At 41.7% G+C, this 27,436-nt stretch overlaps 1 protein-coding gene across 1 annotated transcript; it reads right to left on the reverse strand.

Moving 5' to 3' along the window:
- Window positions 1-2,915: 2,915 nt before the first annotated feature.
- LOC311102715 (cysteine-rich motor neuron 1 protein-like) lies at window positions 2,916-14,796 on the reverse strand. Its single transcript, XM_084144087.1, has 2 exons — window positions 13,946-14,796; window positions 2,916-4,011 (listed from the first exon to the last, which is right to left on the reverse strand). The coding sequence occupies exons 1-2, from the start codon at window positions 14,244-14,246 to the stop codon at window positions 3,818-3,820; spliced, it is 495 nt and encodes a 164-aa protein (XP_084000213.1). The 5' UTR covers window positions 14,247-14,796; the 3' UTR covers window positions 2,916-3,817.
- Between the last annotated feature and the right edge of the window lie 12,640 nt (window positions 14,797-27,436).

A 27,436-nucleotide genomic window follows, 5' to 3' on the forward strand; every position in this document is an offset into this window, starting at 1 on the left:
AAGTACTAAGTCATGTTTTGCAGAGGGGTCAAATACTTATTTCCCTCATTAAAATGCAAATCAATTTATAACATTTTTGACATGCGTTTTTCTGGATTTTTTTGTGGTTATTCTGTCTCTCACTGTTCAAATAAACCTACCATTAAAATTATAGACTGATCATTTCTTTGTCAGTGGGCAAACGTACAAAATCAGCAGGGGATCAAATACTTTTTTCCCTCACTGTATTTATAAAGCCCTTTTTCCATCAGCAGATGTCACAAAGTGTTCATACAGAAACCCAGCCTAAAACCCCAAACAGCAAGCAATGCAGAGGTTAGGAAAAACTCCCTAGAAAGTCAGGAACCTAGAGAGGAACCAGGCTCTGAGAAGTGGCCAGTCCTCTTTTGGCTGTGCCGGGTGGAGATTATAAGAGTACATGGCCATTAAGGCCAGATCGTTCTTCAAGATGTTCAAACGTTCATAGGTGACCAGCAGAGTCAAATAATAATCACAGTGGTTTTAGAGGTCAACACCTCAGTGCAACAGGTCAGCACCTCAGGAGATCATCTCTCTCACCCTCATATTTGTCGGGAGGTAAGATCTGCATTCCAAATTACACTGTATTCAGGTGATTCCTCATGAAACTAAAACAAAAATAGGCCATGAATTCAGGATTTTCACTCAATCTAATCCATAGAAGTGTCCTTTGGAGGAAAGATTGTTGACATATATTTGACATTTGTATGTTAAAGCATAATTGAGAAATAATCTAAATTATGAATTGACATTTTGACCTTACCCATCTGTATGTGCTACAAAGCAAAAAAAAGTGTAATATGAAGCTTTACGGCGTACTCTGCAATATGAGTAGTATTTTCAATTCAAACTGCCAATTTGAACACAACTTAACTTAACAGACTTTGAGAAATCTGCAAGGAAGAATGGGAGAAAATCCCAAATCCAGATGTGCAAAGCTGATACAGACATATCCAAGATAACTCAGCTGTAATTGCTGCCAAAGGTGCTTCTCAAAGTATTGACACAGGGGTGTGAATACTTATGTAAATGAGATATTTCTGTATTTCATTTTTAATACATTTGCAAATATTTCTAAAAACATGTTTTCACTTTGTCATTATGGGGTATTGTGTGTAGATGGGTGAGAGAAAACAAATATATTTAATCCATTTTGAATTCAGGCTGTAACACAACAAAAATGTGAATGTGAAATAAGTCAAGAGTGTGAATGTGAAATAAGTCAAGAGGTATGAATACTCAATTACCTTTTACCCCTACACATCGACTCGGTACTGGTACTTCCTGTATATAGCCATGTTATTTTTACTTGTTATTATTTGTTATTTACTGTGTATTTATTCCACATGTCATTATTTCTATTTTGTCTATTTTTAATCTTCATCTTTAACTCTGCATTGTTGAAAAAGGACTTGAAAGTAAGCATTTACGAAACATGCAACAAATAAAATGTAGATTTGAAATGGATTCAAATAGTCGCCCTCTACTGGTGAATTGCAGGATGTGCAATGATACAAGTATAAGGATGGCTGTGATTGGTTACATTGTCTACTATACCAATTTCTCTGTATAAAATGGGCCATAACTTTAAAACTAGCAGAGATCATAGTCTAGAAATGTGATATGCCCGTAGAGTATATTATGTTCAACAATATATTGGAAAAATTAGCAAAATCAAAAATGGTATATTTTCAATATTCATGTTTATATTTCTTAATATTAATAAATTAATGTAAGAAAATTATTGCAATCAAAACACTGCTCATATTACAGAGCAAGCGGTAAAGCTTCATATGACACCAATTTTTGCTTTGTAGCACCTACAGATTAAACATTATGGAGTTTTAAATGACGCCTGGGTAAGGTCAAAATGTCACAAATGTTCCAACTTCAATGAACTATTTCCCAATTATGCTTTAAGATACAAATGTCAAATACATGTCAGCAATCCTTCCTCCAATGGACCCTTCTATGGATTACATTTCGTGAAAATCCCCCAAATCATGGTATTTTCTTGTTCCAGTTTCGTGAACAAATCACCCATTATTTTTACAAGAGCCCTATGGGCCTTGGTCAAAGGTAGTACACTATAAAGGGAATAAGGTGCCATTTGGGATGCAACCAAGATGTCTGCCCTCATTGCACAATAACCAAAACAAGGCTCATTCGTATGCTGGGAAATGTCTGTAATACCTGTGATGTTGTTGATTATGATAATCCCAGTCTGTACTCAGTGTAATCTCTCAGTCTGTGGTTACGGCAGCAAGAGCTCAGTCTACACACACACACCAAAGGACTGCCGGGCCAAGACAGAGAGCAGACACACACATAGACACAGAAGCATGCACGCAGGCGTGCACACACACACACACACACAGACAGGACCAGCCATAACAAATGACTGAACCAGCCAAACAGGACACAACAACTACACAAAGCCACAGTTAGTTACACATTAGTTACACAGTCAGTCACAATGACAGAAAACACCACAGTTAAACAGTGACAGGCTACACGACCTCGCCAGGCCTTAAAACAGAACACAACAACTGCTCTTCCAAGTACAAGAGTTAGACTCCATAGATCTTCACTGTGGAGAGGGATCCTGTGCTTTTCAAAAGGAGAGCCACCACAGCACAGCAGCCATAGACTGAAGGTACACCTGCCACAATAAAACAACAAGGGCCATCATCCCCGTTGCTAGGACGATTGGTTGCCATAACAAGCCTATATTCTAGTGATTTAATTGGCCATCTGCTGCCAGAGAACTGTGAACACAACAGCAGACACATAGATACAGTCTGGGTATCTATGGGGGACTGCATTATGATAGGCCTATTAGAATCCTTATCAGCTTTTCAACAAAATATTATTATCATTTTTTTATTTATTTTTTTATATCACAGATGCACTGAGGAGAACCTGTCACAGAAAAAACATCTGACTAAACAAACAAAACCCCTCACGCTAAAAAATAAAAAATGGGGGAAAGTTGTTATTCAAAGTGCAACTGTAACAGAATTTTAAATATGCTGTGGGAACAACAGAAAAGGATGAAGATCCTGAAAACAAAGCTCAGTGACAGCTATTCAGTCACTATGGAGGCTGCTTACCACCCCTAAGCGAAGCTGGGAATTGATCATTCAGTTTGATTTATGTCTGGGTATTTAATAATTAATAAAGAAGCACATAAAAATTAGCTGAGTTAATTACTGCCAATAATAAATCGTATAAGACTGGAAGAGGCCTATGGGGCGAACATAATATTGAGAAAATCACTATGAAAACCTAACAGTACAAGTCAGATCAGAACTCAAACTACCCATGCACTTGGATGATCCATTTAAAGTAATAGCATCTAACAAACCGTCCATACAGATGGTAACTAACAGTAGACTACATAGCATACATTACTGCATGCAAACACCTTGGGTGCGTGTGGCTTGAAACTTGAAACATGACCACACATGCACTACTCTACCCAGGCGCGAGAGAGAGAGGTGGTGTCGAGATGTGTTCCCCTCAGGGAATAATGTTCCTCCTTCTAAATTATCATTTAAAGAGTTATCATCAGCAAAACATCATTGATGATGACTCACTGACATGCCACCTTGGCATATGAAGTGTTTAATAAAGTTCTAGGAATATTCTAACATAGTATAGGCCATTTAGCATACATTTTCACATGGGTGGCTCCAGAGGGAATCGAACCCACAACTCTGGCGTTGCTAGCACCATGCTCTATCAACTGAGCCATACAGGACCAAGAGGACAAACATGAATATTTCATTGTTAAACATTAATTGACATGCATCCTACCTTCAATCTTCCTCAGAGCGGTCTGGCATGCGTCCTGGCTGGGGAACTCAAATGGGTTGTTGCAGGTCCGTATGCTGTCACACTCACACTTCTCATCGATGATGTTGCAGCCCGTGATCAGGTTCTCATTGCACGGCTCAAATCCCAACAGCTGGTCGTCGTCCCAGTTTTCATCTGATCGGGACCAAGAAAGGTACAGTGAGGACAATGTAAATGTAAGATTACATCAAATCAAGGCATCAACACTTCATTCATCACAACACTGAACGTGTACATGAGATTTGGACATGAATGCACTGCCGAGAATCAAATAAATGGTGTGGTACTTTTGCCGAACTTTTGTCATCATGATATCCACTACTGTATCAAAATCAAAACGGAAGATGTAAAATGATAATTTATTTTCCAAAATGCAGTAATAATTGATAAGGGCAATGCCTAACTCAAGCGTTTTTAGAAACCTCCCACTGACATCAACGCATGATTTATGTGACATTTTGAGTTATGCAGCATTGAACATGTTCTGTATCTCAAATTAGAACTTGTCCCTGTAAGAGTTTTAAAAGTTGGCTGAAATCCTAATTGAAACAGCAAACCCAACACCAAAGCAATGCTAAAAGAAACTGATAAAGTTGCGGCCCCATGGCATCTGAAGTCCCTGTGATTTTGTTTGAGGATAGCTCTCTGGTTCCCTGCCAGTCTCAGACAGCACACTGCGGTGGCACCTAATAGTTATCTTAGCAGGGGGCCCTGCCTGGCTGCGTGAAGGAGCAGGCAGCATTAGTATTAGCTGGTACTGAAGGTACCTATTAATTACTCAAGACAAGAAAGACATTTCAAACACTTAAGCTTTTAAATGTACAGTAATTTCACGTAGGAGAGGGAAATGAAAGAACTATCGTCGTCTGACAAAATGATGCAACAAAAGCAAAAATAAAAATGGTTTTAACCTTTAAGAAAAGAGGATGTTTTTTCATGGATTTAGCTACAGAAACTGCTCTGCTCCTCCTATCCTGGGGCTGTGTTTTTCACTCGCTCAGGATTCTAACCTAACCTAGGGCTTTATTTCTCCTTTAGTCCTGCCAGCCAACCCTAACCCCTCCATCTTTTCTTCTGGCCCTAAATTATATCCACTATCCAGCCCTGGAAGTTCTATCACCTCTCCCAGGCCCACGGTTCCCCTGAGGACAGACTGCTAGTTGATGGCATACGTGGGTTCAAATACTATTTTAAATCTTTCCAACACTTTTAGCATTTGCTCTAGTCTGCCTGGAGTGCCAGATGGTTGGGGTTTGCTCTTTTGCAACTATTCTATTGGTTCCTTTTATGCCAGGCACAATCAAGCCCAGATTAAGTATTTGAAATTATTTCGAATAGTATTTGAACCCAGGTCTGTTTGAGAGACTTCAGGGACGAAGAGGGGGAGCGTGACAAGGAAGAAGCAGTGGAGGAAGGGCCTTCATTGGCCCTATTTGTGGGAGCATCAGAAAGACACTGGGGCACAAAATCACCATTGGCGGCAGTCACAGTAGTCACATCCATCTTTGGGCAAAGGTGTTAAAGTTTTCTCACCATCGAGTGTTTGGGATCTTATTTGGGCTGGTGAGCCTGTCATGGCCTCTGGCGTCACTCAATTAAATGTGTCTTCATTTCTCTCTGTTATCTCACAGTTTAATCCCCCTAATCACATTATAGTGAGTGGAAACAATATTTTATTGAGTTGAAATCCATTCATAAATCAACCCTGTGAATGACTGGAGGGTGTAAGAGAATAGACATCTGGGATTGGTTTAGGTTGGCTGGTTCACAACCCCTATGCGCCTCTCTACTGATATGATCTATATTCTGTTATTTTTATATAGCCATCAGGCAACCATTCCTTCTGACAGGAGATTTTAAGTTTGAGATGGTCATTTCCACAGCCCCATTCCTCAGCTTACCAAACAAAGTGGCAGGGTCAGGCTATTAAAATTACATATTGTGTCTTTGAGTTTTAGATGGATTTTTAGATGGATGGATGTCATTGCCAGTGGCTGAAAGAGAGAACATTTGAGACTGAGAACAGACAGAACAGAACTGCTTCTGAGAACAGACAGCAGCAGTTTAGTTCCACTATCAGTGGAAGCCTGCAAATGAGAAGGGACACCTGTGTTCTGAGCACAACACTAATGAGGAGAGTCATGCTCCAGGTACATCTGGGTACGGGAGTGTTTGTCATGTGCTAATGATGCTGGACATTTACGCCTGATGGAAATCTTTATCAATGAAAAGACTGAAACGCCAGCCACAATAATAGTGGTTATTAAAAACAAAAAACGTTGTTTTAAGTGAGAATAGGCATTGGTCTGAAACCAAAAAAGAAGTCCCCTGTAGCTTAGTTGGTAGAGCATGGCGCTTGCAATGCCAGGGTTGTGGGTTCGTTTCCCACGGGGGGGGAAGTATGCAAAATGTATGCACTCACTAACTGTAAGTCGCTCTGGATAAGTGCGTCTGCTAAATGACTAAAATGTAAATGTATTGAGCACCACAATGCCTATTCCACCCATGTTCTACCAAGGTTTTCCAGCACACAGCTTTGACCTACAACAGTGGCTATGTTGGTATTGTACTTCAAACTATGTGTTGGCCGGTTGCTTATGATTCAAACCTTCTCAAACAACCTAATTCATACTGTTAGAGGAGGTGCTTCCACAATAATGTGATTTGTACCACATACAAGGTAAAGTATTGGATTCTTCACACACCAAAATAAGACATTATCCCATTACGCTACCTTTTCATGTATTTTTTTATTAAATGAAAGCCAGCTTTGATTTCATACTTACAAGACCATCAGGCTTGAATTAGCTGTTTTGTCTTCTAGTAATGTGGTGCATGCCTGTATTTCCTTAAACCTTGATTTTAGCAAAACATGTCAATAAAAAAAAAGATTCATAATAACATCCTTTTTTGGTCAGTAGGTGCCCAACATAACAACAGGTGGTGATGTGTTGGACACAGTGTCTGCATTCCTGATTTCTGTAACTGTTAGTTTACCTGTGTAATACTGGCATAAGCTCAGAACCACTTGTGTTTCAAACATGGTTCTGTTTTATCAATTGATGTGCTGATCAACGGACAGTTCGTTACCGCTGTCAAAATAATCTCTAGCTTAAAGTTATGTTTGTACTTGTGTTTCTTTTTGCAATTAAGATAGTGATGCAACAATAATACACTTTTACAATAGGCCTATATCTATAAATACAAACCTCATTGCTACAGAACTGTTTTGAATTTATTCATGTTGCATAGGCTTACGTTTAAGTCATGTTTAAAAAAAAATCGAAGCAGTAGATCTCAGTTTACATTTTGACTCAGAAAGGGATCTTGTCTCAGAAAAGTTTGGTGACCACTGCTATAAACGAAAGAAAGGTCAAAATATCTCCTCCGGGAGGCTATCATAGCAGCCAAGGAGGTTCGCTAGTTTATCTGTGCATATTTGTTTGTGCTCCGATTACACGCAAGTGTCTAGATCAGCAGTTTACACATGATGACTTCAGCCTTTTGTGAAAAACCTTACTTGGCAAAATATAGCTAGCTAGCTGTCCTCGCTTAGTTGGTTAGCTACCTAGCCAACGTTAGCTCTCATCTAACTGGTAGAAAGCCAGCTAATCAAAATAAAACCACATTCATTGGCTAGCTACCTTTATTTGCCTGTTTGTTGGCTAGCTAGCTTTCAGTCCGGCTACCTGCTGGACTTTGTACAAGCAAGCTAACGTTAGCTAGCTAAAGTTAGCTAGTTAGCTACCTAGCTAATCAAAATATCTGTTTGCATTTATTGATTTCCCTCAGCTTGAATACCAACATATAGCTAGCTATATACAGTAGCCTAGGTTTGTTCGCATACACTTCTTATGACTGGAAGCATGGTGCAAGCAGCTGTGTAGTTGCCGAGCAACAGACTCAGTGTTAGAACGCTGAGTTTCGGCTAGAACATATGTTAGCATTGTCAGAAATGCTACAAAAATGTAGAAGGTAGCACATCAATGTTTCTTAACGGATGGAAATTATAAATGTAATAAAAACTGTTGCGCCTACAAACTTAGCCAATCTGGCATTTTTTAAGTCCAATGGTCACTTCATGGACGCTATCGTTTCATTTTAATCTGACGTCTAGGATTTGAGCTAGGTAGGCACACGAATTGCTAACGACCCTGTTAAAAAATCCGGTATGTGGTTCTCAGTAATGGACGGACAGCTCATGACGAGAGGCGGGAGTGTGTTGTGTACCTCTAATCAAGTTGATTTGCAAATATTCATCGAGATCGGTGTCATATTGGCTTATATATGATGATAGGGAGATTTGAATTTAACGCTGAGCTTCCACCAATACCTATAATAGACGTGACTATTGTCGTCTTTTTTTAATAGGTGATGGCAGCACTATATGGTGTACCGTTTAGGTGAACTGCACCTTTAAACCCCCTTTGGAGAACTGCACCTTTAAACCCTGTTTAGAGAACTGCACCTTTAAATCTTGTTTAGAGAACTGCATCTTTACATCTTGTTTAGGAGAAATGCACCTTTAAACCCTATTTAAAGAACTGCACCTTTAATCCTCATTTAGAGAACTGCACCTTTAAACCTGGTTTAGAGAACTGTATCTTTTAACCCCATTTACAGAACTTCACCTTTAAACCCTGGTGGCCATCTGTCTAACAGGAAACTCTTGAGAATGGACCTCCGTGGAGCTCATCTCATTTAGTAAATATCCAGCTGCAGAAATGGCTAACATCACAGAGTAAAAATGTAAACTATGCATGTCGCCTTAGACAAGGGTGTGAGCTAAGCAAATACATTATTATTATTCCTCCCCAGCCCTCATGCCATAGCATGCATGTAGCTTGTGTAGAGAAGCTAGAGAGGAATGCTAAACAGCAACAGAACACAGAAAATACAGAACATTCTATCCTAGTGTTAGAATCTCTGTTACATTGGCTTCCTGTTTTTTTGTCGCTCAGAATTATTTCAGGTTGTTTTTAAAGCACTAAATTATTTGGCATCAGGCTTGCCAGTCTGACAAGCAGCCAGCTTCGCTAACTTTCAGATACGCTTCTGTGAGCCAAGTGCACACATTCCAAGAGTAAACTGTTAAAACAAGAAGAAGATGCATCCTAGTTCATCTCAACTTCTGACAGAAGACAGAAGGCATTTCTATGTATACTGAACAAAAATATAAATGCAACAATTTCAAAGATTTTACTGAGTTACAGTTCTTAGAAATCAGTCAATTGAAATAAATAAATTAGGCCCTAATCTATGGATTTCACAGGGGCGCAGCCATGGGTGAGTCTGGGAGGGCATAGGCCCACCCTGTTGGGGGCCAGGCCCAGCCAATCAGAATGATTTTTACCCCACAAAAGGGCATTATTACAGACAGAAATACTCCTCAGCACCCCTCCACCTGCTCAGACGATCCCGCAGGTGAAGAAGCCAGATGTGGAGGTCCTGGGCTGGTGTGGTTACACGTGGTCTGCGGTTGTGAGGCCGGTTGGATGTACTGACAAATTCTCTAAAACGACGTTGGAGGCGGCTTATGGTAGAGAAACGAACATTGAATTCTCTGGCAACAGCTCTGTTGGACATTCCTGCAGTCAGCATGCCAATTGCACGCTCCCTCAAAACTTGAGACATCTGTGGCATTGTGTTGTGTGGCAAAACTGCACATTGTAGAGTGGCCTTTTATTGTCCCCAGCACAAGGTGCACCTGTGTAATGATCATGCTGTTAAATCAGCTTCTTGATATGCCACACCTGTCAGGTGGATGGATTATCTTGGCAAAGGAGAAATGCTCACTAACAGGGATGTAAACAAATTTGTACCCACAATTTGAGAGAAATAAGCTTTTTGTAAGTATGGAACATTTCTGGTATCTTTTTATTTCAGCTCATGAAAAATGGGACCAACACTTTACATGTTGCGTTTATATTTTTGTTCAGTATAGAAAGAAAACAATTTCATTTGGCCACATTACCATTTGAAATACAAGGAAGCCAACTAGAGCCAGCCATATTCCAGCTTTGTGGCACGGCCCTGGTCTTATCTCAATGACATTTCATTTCACATCAACATTTTATCAACACTGCTGCTGGGCCTCAATGGAGGGATTTAATGTAGATTTGAAAAGCACTGATGCAATGAATCTTGTATTGACCACAGTCCAATGGTTGATTAATTATCTTTAGATGAGTTCATAACCACAATGATAATCCACGCTGTAACCGAACCAGTCATTTTCTCATACAGACTCATTGGTTATGATCATTACTTAACCATTTCTGTAATTGTACTATTGTCATCTGGTTTATTTTTCCTATTACTCATTGAGAGAGCATGAACATTAATAGGACGACCACCAAGAGCCACTCAGACAATGTGACAATGGTGTACTGTGACACCATGGTGTGCGAGGAACACCATGCTTGGGATTCATGGCGCACCTATTTAGAACAGTGTCACTTCAAAGTCATTCACAGCTATAGCTTTGCCATTTGGGCTCACTTGAAGGCTCTGTGTTGAGTGACAGACACATCAAGAAGACCCTATTGTGTAAGCCCCACGGAGGCTAGGGGGAGGTGGTGTAGCAACGCCAGGGTTGTGGGTTTGATTCCCAATGGGGGCACATACACTAAAATGTTATGTACTCATTGTATTGTATGTTTCTTTGGATAAAAGCATCTGCTAAATGGTCTATTTTTTTAAATTATTGCATGATTTGTTGCCTGTTATTTGCATATTGCCCCCCGGTAGACCTGGGAGCTATTCCTATGAGACAGACCTTTCAGACGCTAAACAACTGGTGCACGTAATCAATGACTTCCAATATGGTTAACATCAAGGACGGGGTAGAACCTATTCCTTATCCCAATTTCCTCTTTAATAGGCCCGCGTGAACAGGAAACGCTCCTTCCTTCCTCCTCTTGTTCCTCTAAACATTCTGTGAAAGATGTATAATTCAGTGAGACATACATACATATTCATGAGAGATTATTATTCCACATACTTCAAAAACCATGTCAATGACTGACTACAAACACTTGTGTGTGGTGGTGCTGTGCTCCTTTTCAGAGTCGGATAACAATAATCATTGCAGTTGTTTTTCACTAAAAATGGCTGTCAAACTATACAACGGCAAAATTATGTAGAAATAGAAATGGCAGATAGGATGTCAGACAGTCAGTGTGTTGTAAAGGACATTGCAGTGCTGCTGTGCTGAGAGCCTGGAGGCAGTAAAATGGCCTGAAGCTGGAGCTGCCTGTATGCCTGCCTGCCTAGCTGCCTGGGCGGTAATGTAACTTCTGTGGCAGCGAGCAGCTAATATCCCCTGAGACCCTGACCATCCGACATCACTAACTGGGGAACTGGGACAGAAAAAAGACATAACATCCACAGCAGGGCCATCAAACCAAGTGGGACGACCCTGAACCCCCAGAGCCTCCAGAGAGCCTCCAGTCTGATGGTGCTCTTTGTTACACGCTGTCCCGTTAGCCAGGCAGTGTTCTGGGGATCTGTTGGAGGTGAGCTGTTAGCCAGGCACTGTTCTGGGGATCTGTTGGAGGTGAGCTGTTAGCCAGGCACTGTTCTGGGGATCTGTTGGAGGTGAGCTGTTAGCCAGGCACTGTTCTGGGGATCTGTTGGAGGTGAGCTGTTAGCCAGGCACTGTTCTGGGCATCTGTTGGAGGTGAGCTCGGGGTAAGCAACTTATACCCTTACCCAGTGTGATTGTCCAAACTTTGTGTGATTAGTGAGAGTCACTGGTTCTGGCTGACATAATCTGTAGGTTTTGGAAATGTGATCGGATTCATTTCAACACCTGCCCAGCCTGGGACTGCATGGGTATAAATTCAGGGGCTAAATGGCATTTATTTAATCTGACCCTTCGCATTAAGAGAGACGCTCTCCGCTGATAACAGTATCAGACTGTGGTACCTCGGAGGTATGGCGGAGCCGAGCCCCCTGTGTTACACCAACAAAGGCCTGTGCACCGCCTGCGTCGTTGTGACACTCATCATCATTCATAAAGAGTCAGCTGACATTAGCTGTCATGAGGCATGACACATTGTGTGCTCTGGCTCTGTGACACTATGAACAGCAGCAGGTATGTAAGTGGTGGTGAATACTGGGGCTCTGATGTGCTGGGTGAATATAGGGCCTCTGAGGGACAGCTAGAGAACATTAGGGGTTGGAGGTGGAAGGTGGTGGCGACTATAAATGTGTTGGGGAAAGGTCCTGTGGGGAATGGGGGGAACATTTAAGGTTGGAGATGGGGGGGGGGGGGGGGGGGGGGGTTACGCTATGGGGCGAAGGTCATGCTCTGTACTTTCAATAACTGGCGTTCCATGCTTTGATCTGGTTCAACCCTCCAGGGGACCGTTAACAGAGACAAACTATAGCTGCTGTTTTCTCCACCTGCCTATTCATCACCTGCCTGAGAGACAACTTAGGCTACTTACTGGCCAAACATTTGAGACGCTCATCAACATGTTTTCATTAATGGCCGCCCCTGTTGAAACATGACTCCTCCTGTCTCCCTCTGTGGCGTCCTCCAAGGCTCTGTCTGTCTGTGGTTACAGTAAGGCTGCATAGAGGACTAAATCATGTCAGGGTTGTCTCTCACCACACATATATTGGAATGTTTTGGAAAAAAGCTTTCATATCTTTGAGCTGTAGGATTTTATGAATCTCATTTGAATGATTTGGTTACATTCAGTCTGCTTGATTTTATTTAAGTATTCAGAGTGAGACAAAACAGATATCACATGGACTTTAAAATCATTATATCCGTTTTCCTCTCCACTGGGATTCTATAGAGTTGGAAGTGAGTGCCCACTGGGTACAGACTTCAGTTTAATGTCTAGTTTTGCATTTGGTTGAGTTGTGAACTAACGTGAATTCAACGTGAAATCCCCCCAAAAATGTCACCCTGTCATTGGATTTAGGTGAAAAGTTGGGTGAAAAAATACAAAATTTCCTTATGTTGATGACTTTTTGCAAATCCAATCAGTTTTCCACGTTGTTTCAACATCATCACATTGAATTTTATCGGTTGAAATGAAGTGGGCCAGTGGGTTGGTATTGAACATATTGATTCTCCCATGTATCTCTCAGATGTGATCAAGATTAATTTTTCTTCAATGTTCAAGGACTCGAGCCCCTTCATCAACAAGTGCAATTAGGCTACATAAGCTTGTGCAAAACTACAGCATTCTAGAGAGCCAGAGCCAGCCGCGTCACTAATTGAGTCACCGCGAATAGCGAACACTACATGGCCACAAAATATAATAGGCTACACCTGTGATTCCAGGTAGCGCACCCTATTTGCGGGGCACGTCCTATTCGTTTGTGGCGATATAAAATATACGGGGCTGAAGCGTAAATTGAGTTGCATAGCAGACATTCCATTGAAAAACCAACAAGCCTCGGCGGAAAGAGAGGGGCTGGCACCGCGTCCAAAAACAGCAAGGAATCCGTTAGCAATATCCTAAAGAAATGGAAAACCGACATGCTGCAAACACATTAACCAGCTCGCTTGCTCAATCTCTCTCTTATTCCAGACCCCCACCATTTGCCAGACCAGCAGCATGGAGAGACATGTTTATGCAACTGCAAGTTATAGCTCTACCTTGACTATAGAAATAAACAGCATGAAAAGCAACAGCATTCACTTTTGAAAATAGTAATAACTTCCTAGTAGCCACAAAATAATAATCTAATATTCATCATTATTATTAGGCCTATTACTGTGTACTAACTGTTAGTAGCCTAATAGAGCAATAGGCCTAAGCATTTATGATATTTAATGACAGAAATGCCAAGTGCACATTATGTAGAACTCAAACATTGCTCATTGCTATTATTTTCAAGTAATTTGAATGCATTCTATATAATATATAGCCTATTATGCATTGTATTCCACTATCTGATTTTGATTCGATAGCTTATAATAGGCTGCCATGCGTAGCCAAAGTGGAACCCTATCTTTGTACAATGGACATGTGTTTTCTGTGAACTTTTAGACAGAGCATAGTCCCTATTCATAATGATGAAACAGTGTAAATAGAATACAAACCTTCACAGACTCCGACCTCATACTGCGTGATGGATCCACCGTTTAGCGGCGGTCTGATCACGCACCGGAGCCCGCGGTCGCAAGTCCCATACAGACCGTAGACACCGCCGCAGCTTTCGTTTTTCTGCTTGGCGCAGACGGAGCAGCAGCCACAGATACCTAGCACCACCGCGCCGGAGCAATGCTTTGGCTCCTCGCATTTAGACTCATCACACGGCAGACATAAAAGAGCCAGGCTGCTCTTCCAAATCAGGGAGATCAGAATGCATCTCGTTATAAGGTACATCCTGGCAGAGGCCATGTAGAAAATTGCTAATATATATCCACAACGCACCCCCCCCCCAGACCCCCAATCACCAGTCCAGCGAGGTAGAAAACCCCAGCTAAACTATGCAACACGAAGAGCAACACGCAGTTCTTCTAAAGAGGCTCAAAGTTCCGGTAAACCGTCTAGATTTGTGCTGTATGTTGTTATACTTTCCGTTAGAGAAACTTTTGTCCCGGTGCTTGTAAACCAGGAAAGAAAACGATCCGTTAAAATGCGCATGAATCTGCAACTATCCCACACCACTGTACATAGAGTGCATGGTTTCTGTGTTCCGCACTGTAAGTCGTGAGTTTCAGTTTGTTTTAAGAAACTTTCTTCACTGTACTCAAACGTCTCCTTCTCCTTCCCCTCGGAGTCACTCCGTTTCGCTCTCAGAAAGCAAGGGAATTCTTCCTATTCAGTTCGTCCGTAACTGCAACACAAAGGCTCTATAATCTCTCCGTTCCCTCTCGTGGAAGCGCAATAGGCTACTCTATTCGTTTTGCTATGCGAGATTCGCTTTACCTAACTGAAAAAAAATGTTTTCCTGCTACTGCACATTCAGTGTGTCTCTCATGTTTTTGTCGTCCTCCAGTGTAGCTCTCTACGCCTGCATCTGCGCCCCCTTGGTAGTTCAGTCCCCCCTCACCGTGACCTCATAACGGAACCACTCCCATCTTGCATTTCTTTGCTCCATTGGATAGTTCATTCCAGATATGGAACACAGGAAGCTGCAGAGAGTCAGTGCAACCTGGTCTCAGAGCATTTCGTATTATGGTCAGTGATACACGGACTGAGAATATAGTTTAGGCACAGGGCAGGTGTGGTTTGGTCCCAGCATACCTTGGGAAAACTGAAGTTTACACTGTAAATCAGTCCTGCTTTGCATGGGAAGAGAAGCGGTTGGACCAGAATAGACTACACAGTTAATATCTGCATATTAGGAAACTGTAACTACACAACAAGTCGGCACTGACCTCAAGTCTAAATAGTGGACTAGACTATCAACTAGTCGTTTTGACAAGGCTTATTACATGCTTATTACAACAACTATGTAGCCAGTTGTGCCTATTTATTTAATATGTAGGCAATGTTCATAATGTAACCTATTCATCATAATAACTAAATATGTAACTTAACTAGGTTATAACAGATTAGTAATATGTTTATAACGCAATATTAATGATAACTGATATGCCCAAACCCAAATATGAATCTTGGAACGAAGAACCAAATATTTTGTTCACTAGACAAACTATCCAAATATAGGCTACAATTGTTTTTTATTCTCAACATCAATCAAGTAAAAGGCAAATGTGTGTTTCATTCTATTATAAATGCCTTTTGAGATAAATTGATGGGGTAATTGTAATAGACTTTAGGGGATGTGGAAAATGAAAAAGTACAGAAACATTTTGCTATGGAGCTAGATCGGTGTGTAGCAAAGCAATTTTCATTAATAACATGGTTGATAACCACAATTCACATTATCACGGCTCAAAGTGATTATTGATCCAAGTGTTAATGTCTAGGGATGGGTTGGGTTGATTCCCCCACACTTTAAGTTGACATGGCAAGGTCACGTGCATGTGGTCTTTTATTGGTTAACCATTAGGCTTAGGATACTCAAGAGGTCAATAAGTCATTCAAACATTATGTCATTATATAAAAACTTTATAAGTAATTAAAACAATATTTGTTGGAAGGCAAAATCATCAGAGATTCACCATGGTCATTAATGGTGTGGTAGAGAAGACAGCATTTTGTGTTAGCCTACCACTGCATCGTCAGTTGCGCTGAAATCAATCTGCATTGTAGTATAGGATCCTAATTACCTTAATTGTGTTGTGCATGGAGTCAATACTAGGCCCCCGCATCTCTTTTGTCAGCATTATTGTCCTTTAGTTGCTTTGTCTAACACTGTGATTAAGTGTGGAGCCAAGCTGAGGTGTTTTTAGCAGCAACTATTGCTTTGTGAAAAAAATAGCATCTTTGATTTTGCAACCAACAAAGCCTGAAGAACACTACTTTTATAGCCTGTACCGCTAAGGTTTAAAGTTTAAAAAACATCTAGCCTAGACCCAAGAGCTTTTGCGGTCATATATTCCCAGACTACTTAGCTACTGATCTTGTCATTTCTTCTGGATGTGCTCATCTTATTCAGGGCTGTCTTCTATCTTTTATCTATGATGGGAGGGTAAGCGGTGGTAAAATGGAGCCGGCTACCCCCCTTTCCCTTGGGGTTTCCATTGTATTTGACCATGTTTGAGCTGGACATCTATATCCCTGGTGGCAAGTCAGAGGGGACCTCAGTGTTGATGGGGTGAAGGGCCTTTTTTATGGATCAATAAACCACCATCTTTTTTGCTCTTTTTTATTTCCTCCCCTCCAAGAACTGTCAGGTTTCCGTGGTTCTGTGGCTGGTTGGGCTTGAAACCAAACCAAAGGATGACAGGCTTTCATTTCAGGAGGCAGTTCTGAGGGATCTCCCCTAAGACCAATGTCCTCCAGCTTTATACCCTATCCTTCCACTTACTGATCTGCATATCGCTCTCAGGGATTTGGATGTGTAATTTTTTTTATGTATGCGAATGGTGCTGATCAGGAGGACTGTATGTGTCTGAATCTCTTACTATAGTTTGATGAAACGTTGTATTTCATCCCTAGCTAGGTGCTACTTGCTCTTAACCGGTCGGCAGCGGAGATGCATTTTTAGAAGGACAGAGGACACCGGGCATTTAATTCTGGCAGCGACGATCAGTCTACCCTGCTTTCGCACCGCACAGAATCCTGCTCTGTAGAAAAGAGACAAAATAACTGTTGACCCTGGCTGCGAGCAGAGCCGGCCAATGATAGCCTAGCAATTTGTGTAGGCCAATAATAACAAGGTCACCAATCGCCACTCAGCTGAGGGCAAGGTATTTGAGGTCATTCGTTAAATATAAGTGTTTTTCTGTATTGGTGGGAATAATGGAACAAAAAACCAAAACTCAACACAGTCAATAGTCTGATCATCTTTAATATAGTGATGATGTGCACTTTATTAAGCCCTATTGTTGAAGGCATTGTGTATAATTGGGAGAAGAGGTATACAAAAGGACATGGAGAAAGAAAATTCATACTTAGTTGATTTGGTGCAGAAACCTGGGAGTGAACACATTTTTAAGCCACTTAAGAAATGACAGTCCACTTAGCTCTCCCCAACAAGAGGGATTTTGTAATGTTTCCGTGTTCTTATGTAATCAGGTTATGTATTGCTATCTGGTATACGTCTATGGAAGACTGATAAATAAGACAGAATCACTAAAGAAGTGTTTGACTGGGACCTTACTCATAACTATCCGTGGGCTAGAGAATTGTTATCTACAGTGCATTTGGAAAGTATTCAGACCTCTTCCCTTTTTCCACATTTTGTTACGTTACAGCCTTATTCTAAAATGTAGTAAATCTTTTTTTCCCCTTATCAATCTACACACAATACCCCATAATGGCCTCCTGTAGCTCAGTTGGTAGAGCATGGCGCTTGCAACGCCAGGGTTGTGGGTTCAATTCCCACGGGGGGCCAGTTTGAAAAATGTATGCACTCACTAACTGTAAGTTGCTCTGGATAAGAGCGTCTGCTAAATGACTAAAATCTAAAATCTAAATCTAATGACAAAGCGAAAACAGGTTTTTAGGAATTTTTGCAAATGTATTAAAAATAAAAAACAGAAATACCTTATTTACATAAGTATTCCCTTTGCTATGAGACTCGAAATTGAGCTCAGGTGCATCATGTTTCCATTGATCATCCTTGGGATGTTTCTACAACTTGATCGGAGTCCACCTGTGGTAAATTCAATTTATTGGACATGATTTGGAAAGGCACACACCTGTCTATATAAGGTCCCACAGTTGACAGTGCATGTCAGAGCAAAAACCAAGCCATTAGGTCGAACGAATTGTCCGTAGAGCGCTGAGACAGGATTTTGTCGAGGCACAGATCTGGGGAAGGGTACCAAAACATTTCTGCAGCATTGAAGGTACCCAAGAACACAGTGGCCTCCATCATTCTTAAATGGAAGAAGTTTGGAACCACCAAGAAGTTTGCCAAAAGGCACCTAAAGGACTCTCAGACCATGAGAAACAAGATTCTCTAATGATGAAACCAAGATTCAATTCTTTGGCCTGAATGCCAAGCGTCACGTCTGGAGGAAACCTGGCACCATCCCTACGGTGAAGCATGGTGGTGGCAGCATCATGCTGTGGGGATGTTTTTCAGTGGCAGGGACTGGGAGACTAGTCAGGATCAAGGGAAAGATGAACGGAGCAAAGTACAGAGAGATCCTTGATGAAAACCTGCTCCAGAGCACTCAGGACCTCAGACTGGGGCGAAGGTTAACCTTCCAACAGGACAACGACCCTAAGCACACAGCCAAGACAACGCAGAAGTGGCTTCGGGACAAGTCTCTGAATATCGTTGAGTGGCCCAGTCAGAGCCCGGACTTGAACCCGATCGAACATCTCTAGAGAGACCTGAAAATAGCTGTGCAGCGACGCTCCCCATCCAACCTGACAGAGCTTGAGAGGATCTGCAGAGAACAATGGGAGAAACTCCCCAAATACAGGTGTGCCAAGCTTGTAGCGTCATACCCAAGAAGACTTGAGGATGTAATCGCTGCCAAAAGTGCTTCAACAAAATACTGAGTAAACGGTCTGAATACTTATGTAAATGTTATATTTCAGTTTTTTTATACATTTGCTAAAATCTCTAAAAACCTGTTTTTGCTTTGTCATTATGGGGTATTGTGTGTAGATTGATGAGGGGGGGAAACAATTTAATCCATTTTAGAATAAGGCTGTAACGTAACAAAATGTGGAAAATGTCAAGGGGTCTGAATACTTTCCGAATGCACTGCACTGAACAAAAATATAAACGCATCATGCAACAATTTCAATGATTTTACTGAGTTACAGTTCATATAAGGAAATCAGTCAATTGAAATGAATTCATTAGGCCCTAATCTATGGCACCTAAGTATCGTGATAATATAGCATCGTGAGGTCCCTGGCAGCCCTATCATTTATGATTTGGAAGACTATAAAGGAAGTGTCCTCATAATCAAGGATGGTCTGTCTAACATTTGTTATACCTATATTGTATTGATATAGTATGGAAATCTGAATAAAATATCTGTCTTTGGAAGCTTTCTCAACTGTAGAGAAAGGTTTCCAGCCTTTCACATTCCTGACAAAATGATGTGCAAAGGGTGAGGTCCAATGCAATTGGAACTGCAGTCTATTCAGTAAAATACATGTAATATCAATTTATGAATTAAAAATAATTTGATATGAGTGTCCAACAAGAACATACTTTGATTCTTGTTGTGTACCTTTCTATTTCAAGACACGTTCTCCACAGCAATTTCAGAAACTTAATAGGACTCCAATATTGTGTAGCTCTTCTAATAGTTTGGTCCACTCAAGGCTCTCATAGTTCTCAATTATTCTAATATTTTGTTTTCTTCTCAGCAGTGTCGTTAACCTGATATATTAATAAATGTAATTGAGAGTAGAACATTACATTTATCTGTAATCTCAGAGTTCTGTTGCAATTTTCAGTCTTACAATGATCTGTTGAATCAGTTACCTTTTCATTTGGAAAAAGTAACAAAACATTTACTTTCTATAAAACATATTTGTTAATATTGGGAGAACATCAGGAAAATATGAGAAAAGTCGTTAGAAATGTCACTGGGTGAACTGCAAAATATTTTCTCTGTCTAAAAGAGGGGGGAAATTACTTTTATTGGATTATGACGTCGTGATTATGTGACATCAAAAGTAATCGGATGAAATTATTTTAAATGCTGGAAAAAGCTGTGTTCCTCTGTGTCATTTGTACATGACGGCTTTCCGAGAGGAACTGAGCCAGGAACTGTTTGCTCAGTTAGCACTCCAATCCCAGAGAAATTCAAATAAGCTCTGATAAGACACAAACCACATTCAGTATGTGTATAATACATTATTTACCACCCACTGCTGTTTACCTTGGCACTTGCTGCTCTCTTTGCTTGTTGTCTCTCTCTCCACTTACGCCGAAACAATCGTCTCTAGATTAATGGTGTATCTTAAATTAAATAACAAAACGCTTAAGCTGCCAATAAGCTTTATTTCCAACAAAGTGGGGTAGACGAAGAAGAAGAAAAAACAGACTACAACAAAAAACAAATAACTAATGTTCTCACAATAAGAAGTGGCGGGTTAAGATTCATGAGGCAATTTGATTCCTGAGCCTCTCCAATACACATAAGCTGTAAAATGTCAGCTTGGCGTTGGCTGGTGTTGAGCACGTTGGAGCTGTGATGACGAGGCCATAGAGCCATGGAGAGTGGAACGCCTCTGCAGGCACCGGGCTAACTACCCCATTAATCATCCACAGAAAGAGAGAGGGATGGAGAGGGAGAAGGAGGGAGAGAGAGAGAGAGAGAGAGAGAGAGAGAGAGAGAGAGAGAGAGGGAGAGAGAGAGGAGGGAGAGAGGGGGAGAGAGAGGGAAACAGAAAGCGAGAGGGAGAGAGAGAGAGAGAGAGAGAGAGGGGAAGAGAGGAGGGAGAGAGGGGGAAACAATTCGATGATAGTTGGAGCTGTATTGTTAGATTTCAGTGCAGCCTTTCATGTTTTTGATAATCAATTGTTATGGAAAAATGTACTTGCTATGCTTGTTATTTATCCAATAGAACCCAGAGAGTGTTCTTCAATGGAAGCTTCTCTAACATCAGATATGTTCAGTGCGGTGGCCTTCAGGGCAGTTGCCTTGGGCTGTTACTCTTCTCTATTTTTACAAATGATTTGCCGCTGTTCTTACACAAAGCTAAAATGACTATGTATGCGGATGATTCCACACTCTACATGTCAGCACCCAAAGCCAGTGAGCTCACTGAAATTCAAAATAAGGAGTTACAGTCAGTATCAGAATGGGTGAATAATATCAACTGGTCTTAAATACATCCAAAACTAAAAACATTGTATTTGGTTCAACATATTCTCTAAGACCTAAACCTCAACTGGAATTGTGAATAAAGGGTGTGACCATTGAGCAAGTTGAGGAAGCTAAACTCCTAGGTATGACATTGGATGGTCAATTATCATTGGATGGTCATATTGACAAAGTTGTTGTTTAGATGAGGAGGGGTATGTCTGTTATAAAAAGATGTTCTGCGTTTTTGACACAAAAATCAACTGTACTATTTGTTCAGGCTCTGGACTTGTCCCATCTTGATTACTGTCTGGTAATATGGTCAAGTGCAGCAAAGAAAGACCTAGCAAAGCTGTAGCTGGCTCAAAACAGAGCAGCATGCCTTGCCCTTAACTGCACATACAGAACTAACATCAATAACATGCATGCCAGTCTTCCCTGGTTGAGGGCTGACGAGAGATTAACTGCTTCTATTCTAGTTTTTATGAGAAATATTACTGTGGTGAAAATTCCAGATTGTCTGCATAATCAAATACTGTAGCATACAGCTCAGACACCCATACACACCCCACAAGACATGCCACCAGGTGTCTCTTCACAGTACCCAAGTCCAAAATGAATTCACGGCAACGCACAATATTACACAGAGCCATGATCGCATGGAACTCCTTTCCATCTCCAATTACTCAAGCAAACAGCAAAATTACCTTTAAAAAAATTGGGACTGTGAAATGACACACACACAAACACACGCACACACAGACACACTTTATCACACTCTAACACACACACAATCTACACACACATTATTATTTAGCTGTATTGTTTGTATATCCTTGTATTTTACATTTGTGTGACTGTCTTTGTCTATCAATGTATCAGTGTTTTGTTATTTGTCATGTTTTGTGTTTTTTGTAGACCCCAGGAAGAGTAGCTTCTGCTTCTGCAAAAGCTAATGGGGATCCGAATAAACCAATAATATACCAATAAGAAAGAGAGAGAGAGAGAGAGAGAGAGAGAGAGAGAGAGAGAGAGAGAGAGAGAGAGAGAGAGAGAGAGAGAGAGAGAGAGAGAGAGAGAGAGAGAGAGAGAGAGAGAGAGAGAGAGAGAGAGAGAGAGAGAACTACACTCACGATTGAGCACACCACACACCACCACCATTATAGCACCATGTATTTATCTGAGAGCCCTAGCTACTGAAGGGGCTACATTCAAACACCTCACCACGGGATGCTTGAATACTTTGTGTGACTAATTCTATTAAAATGTTTTGTTTGTGGGAATTCAAACGCCTTCCTTGGTGGCACATTGTTATTCTGTTAATGTGTTTTCCAAATAAACACTCATACTGTACATAAAACATTAAAACATGAACATTAAAACAAACTCAAGGGGAAAAAAACACTGCTTTTGTAGTCTAAAAATCATTAGCATTTTCACATTAAATGCAACGTCAAACCCTTCTCACTGGCCTAATCCTGTGATATTACATTATATTATTCAGACTATATAAGAAAGGCAGCCATTATCATAAATTATGTTTTTTTTGTCACTTCATATCATGTTTTATTAATCCTTTTCTGCTTCTGAAATGGCACCCTATCCCATATAGTGGTCAAAAGTAGTGCACTAGGGAATAGGGTGACCAGGGCCCATAGGGCTCTGGCAGGGGCCGACTGGCCATCTGGCATTATTTGCAAATGTCTGATGGGCTGGAGCATTTGTGGGCCTGTCTAACTTGTTTTTTTTGGACCGCAAAATTATCATTATTTGGCCAAAAATTGGGGCTTCCATAAAAAAATGGGTCGCTGTGGGGGCTTCGAGGAATAAAATGGGCTGTTGTTTTTGGAAATGCCAAAGGCGATTTCTGGTCTCAGTAGTGCACTAAAGGGACAATGGTTAATGGTTATAAACACCACACTGTGCCTAATGCAGAGATGCCTGTCTGACGTGAAAATGTCTGTTCATTAAGTTTTGTTTTCGCAGGGGTGAAGCACAAGCACATGGATCATGACGCAAAGCAATGAGGAGTCGGTTCTTAAAGTTACACAAACTGAGTTGGAAAGAATTCCTCCATTAAACTTCAGCTATGAAGTCATTTTTTTGTGTTGAAAGATTCTTAGAGAACTGGAGTTTATAGGCATTGTCCGACCATGAAGCATGCATAGCATGGGAACTAACTAACAGACTGTATTATTCACCGGACATTCCAAGTCATCATCTGAACATTCCAAAAATGACAAATATGTTCAATTGCTGTGGGCTTTAATTGGGCTATTAAAATTTTCACAAAAATAGTTTGATAATTGGTATTGATTGATGAAATAACTGAAGATAACTGTGTCTGATTATGTGCACAAACACAAAGCATGTTTGCTGGAAGTGGAACCCTCTATTCAATTTCAATTTAAGGGCTTTATTGGCATGGGAAACATATGAACACTCTATCTCTCTCTTTCTCTCTGTCTCGTTCCATCAATTACTCTCTCTCTCTCACCCCACCCAGCTCTCTCTCTCCGTCTCTTTCTCTCTGTCTCATTTAATCTATTCCTCTCTCTCTCCCCACCTAGCTCTCTCTCTCTCTCTCTGTCTCCATCTCTTTCTCTCTGTCTCATTTCATATCTTCCCCCTTCTCTCCCGAACACTAATTTAACACCATGAAATGTAGTTTCTATTATTTCAATCGGATCACTCATTTCACATGGTGCCTCACAGACAGATACTGTACACTAAACACTAACCAAATCCACTATCCACTAAGCACTGTAAGTATGCAAGGGTTAACTCATTGCAATTTTTCTCTGTCTATTCCCTGTCTCCATTTTTCAGTTTTTTTTCATGAGCACATGATGAAAGAATGCTGGGAATGCCAGTGAGCACGGCGCCAGCAGCCTTTGCAGTAGCACCCGCCTGTGAGAACTGGGAAGCAGGGGGGGGAGGCAGCGGAGGGGAGGGTCCTGGAAGTCTGGGCTCTTTACTGTGTTTAGGGAAATTATAGCTTTTTTCCATATAAAGAAGTGCACATACCACAGCCCCAGCCACTAGACTAATCCCCCTACTCGTAGCAGAGAGAGAGAGAGAGAGAGAGAGAGAGAGAGAGAGAGAGAGAGAGAGAGAGAGAGAGAGAGAGAGAGAGAGAGACAGAGAGAGAGAGAGAGAGAGAGAGAGAGAGAGTGTGTTAACTCATTAATTATCAAAATCCAGAAAAGAGCCGTTAAATTCTATAACCACTTAAAAGGAAGCAATTCCCAAACAAAGCCATCACCTACAGAGAGATGAAGATGAACTTGGAAAAGAGACCCCTAAGCAAGCTGGTCCTGGGGCTCTGTTCACAAACACAAACAGACCCCACAGAGCCCCAGGACAGCAACACAATTAGACCCAACCAAATCATGAGAAAACAAAAAGAGTTACTCGACACATTGGAAAGAATTAACAAAAAAACTGAGCAAACTAGAACTGCTATTTGGCCCTAAACAGAGAGTACACAGTTGCAGAATACCTTACCACTGTGACTGACCCAAACTTAAGTAAAGCTTTGACTAATTTTGATAAACTCCCTTATCTACTGGGTGAAATACCACAGTGTGCCATCACAGCAGCAAGATTTGTGACCTGTTGCCACAAGAAAAGGGCAACCAGTGAAGAACAAACACCATTGTAAATACAATCCATATTTATGTTTATTTATTTTCCCATTTGTACTTTAACTATTTGCACATTGTTACAACACTGTATATAGACATAATATGACAAATTCTTATTTACAATGACGGCCTACACCGGCCAAACCCGGACGATGCTGGGCCAATTGTGCGCCGCCCTATGGGACTCCCAATCACAGCCAGTTGTGATACAGCCTGGAATCAAACCAGGGGGTCTGTAGTGACGCCTCAAGCACAGAGATGCAATGCCTTAGACCACTGCGCCACTCGGGAGCCCAATGGAGGGACACACACAAAAGAGACCGTTTCATAAATGCCAGAGCAAAGGCAGTCATTATGCAGGGAGAGAATTCACTTAGGCTATACTCCCATAAAAATCTGCTGCTCCATTATAGACACAGATATAGGCTTCTTTTCAAAATTCAAGGAAATTCAATTCAAGCCTTCTCCATATGAAGATAAGATTCAGATCACAATTTCTCGTCATTATCCCAGCTTTTTTAACATACTGTGTTGGAAATGTGTTTCCTTTAAAGGTGGTAATTTACTACCTTTGCCTGGGTGATTGCAGTTTCTAGCCTTCAAAGCCTAAATGTATTAACCTTATAGAGATCTCCACCTGCTTCAGCTCTGAAGTATGTAAACCGTACGACTTAGCTAATCAGTCCTGGTATGCCCTTATATAGGAACTTCACAGCTTTCGCAAACTACAGTTTTGTACCTTCATTGAGCTGTGTTTGTGTGTGTGTGTGTGTGTGCGTGCATGCATGTGTGTGTATGTGTGTGTGTGTCTGTGTGCATGTGTGTGTGTGTGTATGTGAACCAGAGTGAGAGAAATAGTACTGTACTGTTTCCTGTCACTTTTATGTAAATATGCTTTTATTTAGCTCAATAACTGTTGATCCAACAAAAGATCATGAGAAGATGCCTAAAATATCAGCCCTCACGCTTTTTGTTATTTGGAGATAAGCTAGATGACAATTTGCTGTGGTATTTAACGTATTTTGATTGGAGTTTGTTTTCTGCAACATTTTATAGGTTTAATTTCTTTACAATTCATGCTGAACCCTGGCGAGTTGCGGTATAGAATAACAGCTCCACAAATGAGCCTTTTAGATCGCAGAAGCTTTTAACACTTTTATTGCTACCATTGGGAAGCGAGCGCTCATAAAATTATTGTCCTCACATATCAATTAACAAGTTGAGCCCACTGCAGTCATTGTATTGCTCAGACCTTAATGCCCACTCAATATTATATGGGACTTGGCTCACCAAGCGAGCAGAGAGACCATTACCATGGCTCCCATTAAGAACCACAGAGATGGAGATATTATCACTGCCCTGACTGAAAGCATAATGTGATGAAGGGAATAACAAAGGAACACCCAGGCAGACATTTTTATTTAGGGTGTGGGGGGGGGGGGGGGTACCTTTGTGGGAGAGCCATGGAGTGGGCCAACGCGGTGTGGAACGAGCGAGGTACCGCGTTGGAGGACTACGGGGAGTATGCTCGCCTCTTTCGGGCCGTTTTTGATCACTCGCCTGAGGGTCGAGAGGCGGGCGAACGACTGGTTCATCTGAGGCAGGGGACGAGGACCACTCAGGACTATGCGCTGGAGTTCCGGACGCTGGCAGCGGGGTCCGGGTGGAACGAACGGGCCCTGATCGACCATTTCCGGTGCCACCTAAGGGAGGACGTCCGACGGGAGCTAGCCTGCCGGGATGCCATGCTGTCGTTATCCCAACTGGTGGACATGGCCATCCGGCTGGACAATCTGCTAGCAGCCAGAGGACGTCCTGGTAGGGGTCTGCCCATTCCCACTCCGGACGACTCTGACCCCGAACAGATGGAGCTGGGGGGAGCCGCCGGTCGAGAGAGCGCAGGAGGACAGCGACAGTGCCACTCTGGTGGCACGAAGGGACAATCCACCTCACGTCGCATTCAACGTTCTTTTGGATCTGGAGGCGGTAGGCAGGGTACTCACGCATCACCCCAGGAAACGAACACCCAAATGTGTTCAGAGCCCTTTGCGGCGCACTGTACTTTATCTATCTCCTTTCCCAATCCCCATCAGAGCATTTGATAGTCGACCATTAGGGTCTGGGTTGGTTAAGGAAGTTACGGTACCAGCCATGATTACGCAGGAGACGCATGTTGAGCAGATCACCTTTATGATTATTGAATCTCCTGCTTACCCTGTAGTCTTGGGTATCCCGTGGTTAGCTTCACAACCCCAATTTCTCATGGCCGCAGAGGGTTCTTACGGAGTGGTCACGTGAGTGTCCGGGTAGGTGTCTAGGTGTTTCCGTTGGTGCGACCACGGTGGAAAGTCCAGACGGTACCCCCACCGTGCGCATTCTCCCCGAATACCATGATCTGGCGCTCACGTTTTCCAAGACGCAGACGACTAAATTACCACCTCATCTGGAGGGGGATTGCGCAATAAACCTTCGGGTAGACGCTGTACCTCCCAGGAGTCATGTGTATCCCCTGTCGCATGCTGAAACGGAGGCTATGGAAACATACGTCACCGAGTCCCTGCGGCAGGGGTATATACGTCCC

This window comes from Coregonus lavaretus (assembly GCF_964263955.1).
Source record: "Coregonus lavaretus genome assembly, chromosome: 27".
NCBI lineage: Eukaryota > Metazoa > Chordata > Actinopteri > Salmoniformes > Salmonidae > Coregonus > Coregonus lavaretus.

Excerpts from the sequence above, each read along its gene's own strand:
- LOC311102715 (XM_084144087.1), bottom strand. The coding sequence starts at position 14,246 with ATGGCCTCTGCCAGGATGTACCTTATAACGAGATGCATTCTGATCTCC. Across the intron at positions 4,012-13,945 it reads TGAGGTCGGAGTCTGTGAAG|ATGAAAACTGGGACGACGAC; the intron begins GTTTGTATTCTA and ends GGTCCCGATCAG.